Source organism: Limulus polyphemus, unplaced genomic scaffold (genome assembly GCF_000517525.1).
Source record: "Limulus polyphemus unplaced genomic scaffold, Limulus_polyphemus-2.1.2 Scaffold8821, whole genome shotgun sequence".
Classification (NCBI taxonomy): Eukaryota; Metazoa; Arthropoda; class Merostomata; order Xiphosura; family Limulidae; genus Limulus; species Limulus polyphemus.
In genome coordinates, this window is record NW_013674431.1 from 21337 (window position 1) to 29544 (window position 8208).

General features: G+C 33.9%; 1 protein-coding gene across 1 annotated transcript; it reads left to right on the forward strand.

Moving 5' to 3' along the window:
- Positions 1-1911: 1911 nt before the first annotated feature.
- Positions 1912-7622, forward strand: LOC106475573 (lisH domain-containing protein FOPNL-like; the record flags this gene model as incomplete). Its single annotated transcript, XM_013936253.2, has 3 exons — positions 1912-2107; positions 6544-6741; positions 7538-7622. Coding segments are annotated over exons 1-3 (335 nt in total), but the record flags the coding sequence as incomplete, so codon positions are not given.
- Between the last annotated feature and the right edge of the window lie 586 nt (positions 7623-8208).

An 8208-nucleotide genomic window follows, 5' to 3' on the forward strand; every position in this document is an offset into this window, starting at 1 on the left:
CGTTGACCCATAGATCACCCACTAAACTTCCCTAGACAGTTATAGTAAAGGCACTGTCTTTACAGATCGTTGACCCATAGATCACCCACTAAACTTCCATAGACAATTATAGTAAAGGCACTGTCTTTACAGATCGTTGACCCATAGATCACCCACTAAACTTCCCTAGACAGTTATAGTAAAGGCACTGTCTTTACAGATCGTTGACCCATAGATCACCCACTAAACTTCCATAGACAGTTATAGTAAAGGCACTGTCTATCAATCTGTTTACTCATTTCTATGACATATGTAAATAAATAAGGATACATTTTGACTTTACTACATATTGTTAAATCTCATCCTTCAAATTTGACCAAAGTAGGAATCCAGACTTACTCCACAATTCATTACCTGATCGAACCTCCTATTATCAGAAAGGTGTGATTAGGAATACTACATGCTTTTATTTCAAAGTAAGGTCTTTGCCAAACTCTGAGATTGTATCCTCATCTCACCCACAGCACCTCTTCTCAAAATTCGTTGCCTTGTCTCAGAAAGTGACCTTCCACGATGATGACATCTTATCAAACTTACAGTAACCGTAAAGTCAAGGTAAAATAAAATAAGCATAGTAAAAATGAACTGGTATAAACTAATCATTTGGTTATGGAACTAAAATATAGCAGAGTGTGTATGGTTTTCAGGTACAACAATAGGTTCTGAATGTTATGCAAATAATATAATGAACATGAAGAAAAAACAATATAAGTGTACGAGGAAAGCAAGATTCTTCATTATTATAACGATAACGTACTGTGACCTAAAGCTTTATCAGTTACTGGCTGAATTCTATATTAATGGCTGTTAGAGGAGGTCAGAAGCTCGTCAAAGAGGTATTGTCATGAACTCGGGTGGTTCTAATTTACTTCGCTATATTTAACATTGAGTTCCAATGACGAAAGAACGTCATGGTGTCAGCGACTTTAAATGAACCTAAAATTGTCAAGTATTACTTGTACATAAGGGCTTATTGGTATTAAGTAATATGATGAAATATATATATACATTTTTTATTTTATTTTGACAAATTGTTTTAGTCCGCGTAGAAATTCCTCTACTTAAGGATGATTGTTCTTGGTTTATGCCTGGTTAATGTGCCACCTTCAAGTGCTTATGTTCGTCTTAGGTGAAAAATAATATTTTTCAAAATTGGTGACATATTATCTGACGCTGTAAATTATCTCACTGATGTGCAGGAAGAAAAATATATGGAGAAAGGAATAGCTTTAGAGTTTAAAAGAGAATGTTTAAGGTACGATATGTTAGGACTGAAAGAAATGGAAAGTATATATAGTATGAAGATAAAAGAAACTATAATAAGGTACTATATTATTAATTTAGAACAAATCCTAGTGAATTACCCTACAATCCTCGGATAACCTACTTTAACAATATTTTTCGTTATAGTTTTTTCACATATTAAGGGAGATAAATCTCAAGTTATATTAAATTGTACAAAATTCAGTTATACCCATCGAAGTAAATGCCATCTCATTCCAGGAGGACATGACACACAGAAAGACGCTAAGAAAGTATAAGCTTTAGTAAATAATCATTGTGGTATGTAACCTTGTATAAGTTAGAGTTTACGGTCATTCTGCATTCGCTTTACAAAGATACCTCTAATTACATACAGAATATCTGCACAAAAGTTTAAAGAAAATTACGTAAATAAAGATATATTCTTCACAAAATTTGGAAAAGTGAAATTAGCAGTTTTTCAACTATTGTAATTCTACCTACACACACACACACATATATATATCCAATCACATCGTAAAGGTGTTTGTGTTTTTTGTTCTTTTTTTCAATATTTTATGGTGTAATTTTTTAACCACCCCTATCACTGGTAACTCAGCGGCGGTAAGCTTGAGGTTTTATAACGCTAAAAACCAGTGGTCAGATCAATGCAAATACTTGTGTAGTTTTACGCTGAATATCTAAACAGAAAACAAACGTGCCTTTTAACTTTAAATTTATCGACAGATGGTAATTTGTGGTGCAAGCTAATATATGAGAAACTTGACCATGGCTTATCGCGATGAAATACAGACGCTTAAAACTGGTAAGTAAAACTTTAAGTAAGTTCTAGAACTTATAAGTTCCATATTACCACAATTAGTATGGAACGGGAATGTTGTGTCTCTCTAATTCATAATTAAACTTGCTAACATATTTTTGAAAATATTACGTCTAATTAATCCAGGTATGATAACGATTGAAGAAAGCAGTGGATCATTTGGTATGCTAGGACTAGTCCTAGAGGCTAGAGTAGAGCTGGAGTTTGACTTTCATAGAATTACGGGCTTTCGAAAGTTTGCTATTCTAAGGTGCTACATAACCTTATAATATTAGATTAAGACTTTTCAGGTTTACCTCGGTCTTGTGTGCCACTGCTACATTATAGTGCTGGATTTGTTTTTTCTTCCCCCATTTTCATTAACGACATTGATAGTTTTGCAGGGAAATTTGGATTATTGGGTGAATGTTAATAAAAGTAAGGTTAAGTATTAAAAAAAAACAACAACGTTTAGTGCCCCGAGTTTTCATAAAAAACTATACATAACACTGTCCACAGTAGGGTATCAAATACACATAACACTGTCCACAGTAGGGTATCAACTATACATAACACTGTCCACAGTAGGGTATCAAATACACATAACACTGTCCACAGTAGGGTATCAAATACACATAACACTGTCCACATTAGGGTATCAAATACACATAACACTGTCCACAGTAGGGTATCAACTATACATAACACTGTCCACAGTAGGGTATCAACTATACATAACACTGTCCACAGTAGGGTATCAACTATACATAACACTGTCCACAGTAGGGTATCAAATACACATAAAACTGTCCACATTAGGGTATCAAATATACATAACACTGTACACAGTAGGGTATCAACTATACATAACACTGTCCACATTAGGGTATCAAATACACATAACACTGTCCACATTAGGGTATCAAATACACATAACACTGTCCACAGTAGGTGTATCAAATATACGTAACACTATCCACAGTAGGGTATCAACTATACATAACACTGTCCACAGTAGGGTATCAACTATACATAACACTGTCCACAGTAGGGTATCAACTATACATAACACTGTCCACAGTAGGGTATCAACTATACATAACACTGTCCACAGTAGGGTATCAACTATACATAACACTGTCCACAGTAGGGTATCACAGTTTTTGTTCCCATTACAGAAGTAATACTACTGTCCTGTAATTACTAGTTTTGTTTTTGTTCCTATTACATAAGTAAAAATACTGGTCTGTAATTGTCAGAAGAACTTTTAATATTCCTTTGAAAAAGAGGAGTCACATTAGTTATTAGTAGCAGTTCAACGTTCAGGCATCTGCCCAATGTCTCTATCTAATCTTTAAAGTCCTGGGGAAAACACTCATGTTAATTTTAGTCTGCTAATCTTTTTGAGTTAAGATCAACATGATTCTCAGTTATAATGTTTTTTGTATAATGCTTAGGGTCGGGAATATTGCAAGTATCTTCTGTGGTTAAAAAACAAACAAAAGACATTTAAAAGGTTAGCCATGTAATTGTCCTCAATAAAACAACTTTGCCATCATCATCTTTTAAGTGCTCAATCCCCATTTTCATGTTTTGTTTACCTGTAACATAGTTAAAAAGAAATTCTTGCTGTTAGTTTTAACATTATCAGGCAGCTGTATCTCATAAGCCATTTTTAATTTCCTAATTAATTTTTTTAACTGAATCCCTCGGTTTCCCAACGGTTCAGTAAATCTTCCAACTTATCTGTCAACTTAAACTTGTGGCATTTATTTTCTGTCTTCTGTAGGCTAGGTAGGTTTGATATACCCATTTACCTTTTTCTAAGGATGCACCTAGCATAAATTAAAAGCCATTTATTTTTCAGAATGTTCTAAACCTATCCCACATCATTACCCCTATTCACTAATGATAAATCCTGCTTGTCTTTTTGAAAATTTGGAATGAAAACTTGATGTTTTTGTTTTATTTCAATGCATAATAAAACATTAAAACACAAATGTGCAGTAATCACTACTTCCCAAATGTCCCTACCCCACTTCCACTTCTATAAGAATATCCACAGCAGTTGTTAACAATAAATCTAAAAATGGGACATCCCTCCCTCATTGAAGTTTTAAGACTGAGAGTTGGAAGTCATTTATTCACATCATGTTTTTGTAAAGATTATGTAGTCACTAAGACTGAAGATTGAGTTTAAGATAAGGAGGACTTGGGCATGGGTCTATAGTTCAGGTGGTATTACTTGTAATAGGGTGGTTGGCCTAGTGGGTAGCTTACCTGTGGCTATAGTAAAAGCTACAACAGTAAAAGAGTTTGTATTAGATCTATCTAATGGCTCCTTGTTACCCTTTGGAAATGAAATTATTATTCATTGTTTTTATAATAAAACTATCCTATTACAATTTTAGTTTTATTCAGAACGTTAGAAGAACACGTTCCAAAACCATATAAACTGATCATTTTTGAAAAGTGGACCTTTCTTTATCAGGAGCTTATTTGTCAGTAAAGGTAATTGAACTTGGGACCCTTGAACCCCGAGGCTGTGCTGACCCAAAGCTAAACAGACTCGAATTAATCGTAAAAATAATGAGAAATCATTGAGGCATTATTCTGATTACATGAATGGGTAGAATAATAGAAAACAGTGGTAATTGGAAACCCTAATTATGGTTAATTATTTGCTCTACAGTAATTATTTCTTTTATGCAACACTAATCAAGTTAATTGCCCAGCTCTGTTCAATGGTCCAATAAAAAATAAATCATGGCATCAGAACATTTTAACTGATAGGTCTGCAAATAGAATGAATATGTATTTCATTCACCAGTTGCTTGAAGTACGTGATGGTATGAGTGAAAACCTTATCTTGGTAAACCTGTAACCTTGTTGACCTGGTTTCCTGACAGAGATCCTTATTTATTATGTTGTGATACTATTGCGTGGGCATGTGGTTGGATTTTGCCACTGATTGCTATGTTCATGGATTTTCACATTTTACATGATGCCACACTGTGCTTACCATGGTTAGTCATAGGTCCATTTCTGAATGTTCCTGGTGCCCCAAGTTAATCCATATTCCTTGTTTCCAATGTCATTAATTCGAAGGGAAATCCCTCTCTTGGAAATTCTAAATCTCTGACCTGAAAATATATTTTGATGATAAGAGTGTATGAATGCTTTATACTGAAAGGATACCCTTCACAAGGATGATCAGTTAACAGTGAAAGGATACCCTTCACAAGAATGATCAGTTAACAGTGAAAGGATACCCTTCACAAGAATGATCAGTTAACAGTGAAAGGATACCCTTCACAAGGATGATCAGTTAACAGTGAAAGGATACCCTTCACAAGGATGATCAGTTAACAGTGAAAGGATACCATTCACAAGGATGATCAGTTAATAGTGAAAGGATACCCTTTACAAGGATGATCAGTTAACAGTGAAAGGATACCCTTCACAAGGATGATCAGTTAATAGTGAAAGGATACCTTTCACAAGGATGATCAGTTAACAGTGAAAGGATACCCTTCACAAGGATGATCAGTTAACAGTGAAAGGATACCTTTCACAAGGATGATCAGTTAACAGTGAAAGGATACCCTTCACAAGGATGATCAGTTAACAGTGAAAGGATTCCCTTCACAAGGATGATTAGTTATCAGTAACATCACACTCCCTATGAAAAGAAGTTTATTTTATTCAATCATTTATGAGGAGGTTAAATAACCAGCTAACTTGTACAAGAAATGTTGACTGAAATCTATGTGAAACTTTATAATTTTTAATAAGTTGTCTGGCCTTGTGTTTATGTCACTCCACTTACAATCTGTGGGTCATGGGTTTGAATCCTATTGCTGAACGTGCTTGTTCTTTCAATCACACAATCCATTGGTCAAGTGTAGTCCAGAAGTTGGCAGTGTTGACTAGCTTCCTTACTTCTAGTCTATCACTTCAAAATTAAGGGTAGATTTTAAAAAAATTAAAAAAACTAAAGATAAATTGTTTATTTAACCTGTTTAGGAGATAACAGAATAGGAATTTGGCACTTTAAGAAGTTATAAACAACATTACTGCATTTAATAGGCATGTAATTAAAAAACAAACTTCTAACCATGATTAATTACCTAATTACTCCTAAAGTAATTGTAAAGGTAGTGAAAAACAAAGTGATCATTGGAAGATAACTAATTATTTCTATACCTGAAAGTGAAAAACAAAGTGATCATTGGAAGATAACTAATTATTTCTATACCTGAAAGTGAAAAACAAAGTGATCATTGGAAGATAACTAATTATTTCTATACCTGAAAGTGAAAAACAAAGTGATCATTGGAAGATAACTAATTATTTCTATACCTTAACATTTTATTCTATGATGTTTAATAGACATTTTTTAGTAACAATGAAACTAAGAAAGCAGTACTTTATTTTGAAAGCTTTGAAAGATGTTTTGAAAAGACAAGGAATTCTGACAGACTTGAAGGGAAGAATCCGAGCTGAACTTTTTAACGCTCTTGAGAACCCGGAAACTTCACCACCAGCATTGTCCAGTGAAAACTTCTTAATTAATGAACTAATTATAGAATATCTCGAGTTTAATGGATACAAGCATACCAGTTCAGTTCTTGTTGCAGGTAAGAACCTTCTTCAGTATCTTGTACACTTGTTTAGTGTAAACACAATAATTAGAATATCTCGAGTTTAATGGATACAAGCATACCAGTTCAGTTCTTGTTGCAGGTAAGAACCTTCTTCAGTATCTTGTACACTTGTTTAGTGTAAACACAATAATTAATTGGTGAGATTTAGCTCAGTTTACCTATTAGTTAATTAGAAATTAAATCAAGTTTAAATTGGACTTTTAAAGTTTAAAATATGCCAAACAATTTTTGTTTTCTTTTAGCTGTTTCTTAATGAGAAAATCAAAGAACTATGTAATTAAATTATTAGTAAAAAAACTATAAAGAATTTTGGGCAGTGCCAAGGCAAGTCTTGTGTTATAGACTGTAGTAAAGTTAAATTGATAAATCGGGTTGAATTAAATATTAGAGAAACAATAGAAATTGAAGAAAACCCAACAAAGATATTGTGTTTAACAAAGAAGTTGGTTCAGGTTTAGAAGAAATAAAATTCTGGACAAATGTTTTATAAACACTGGGTGCTTAAAGTCAAACCATGGTTGTAGTAAGGCGACACTGTGGTTGTAGTAAGGCGACACCGTGGTTGTAGTAAGGCGACACCATGGTTGTAGTAAGGGGACACAGTGGTTGTAGTAAGGGGACACCGTGGTTGTAGTAAGGCAACACCATGGTTGTGGTAAATGAAATACTTGTAAAATGTAGAATAACAATTTGTTTCTGTAATTATGGAGTTTAACCAAGTAATGATGGTTTCAAAGATTTTGTTGTGACTCTTCAAGTTTTGTTTCAGAATCTGGTCACCCCAGGGTTTCATTGGGTCGAGAATTTCTTGAGAATCAATTACATGTTCAGATGGATAGAAGAACAGCCACAGTGTAAGTTTACAGTACATATTCTTGCAACCTGTTACACCAACAGTGTAAATTTACTGTTCATATTCTTGCAACATGTTACAGCCACAGTGTAAGTTTACAGTTCATATTCTTGCAACATGTTACAGCCACAGTGTAAGTTTACAGTTCATATTTTTGCAACATGTTACAGCCACAGTGTAAGTTTACTGTTCATATTCTTGCAACCTGTTACACCAACAGTGTAAATTTACTGTTCATATCCTTACAACATGTTACAACCACAGTGTAAGTTTACTGTTCATATCCTTACAACATGTTACAGCCACAATGTAAGTTCACTGTTCATATCCTTACAACATGTTATAGCCACAGTGTAAGTTTACTGTTCATATCCTTACAACCTGTTACACCAACAGTGTAAGTTTACAGTTCATATTCTTGCAACATGTTACAGCCACAGTGTAAGTTTACTGTTCATATCCTTGCAACATGTTACAGCCACAGTGTAAGTTTACTGTTCATATTCTTGCAACATGTTACAGCCATAGTGTAAGTTTACTGTTCATATCCTTGCAACCTGTTACAGCCACAGTGTAAGTTTACTGTT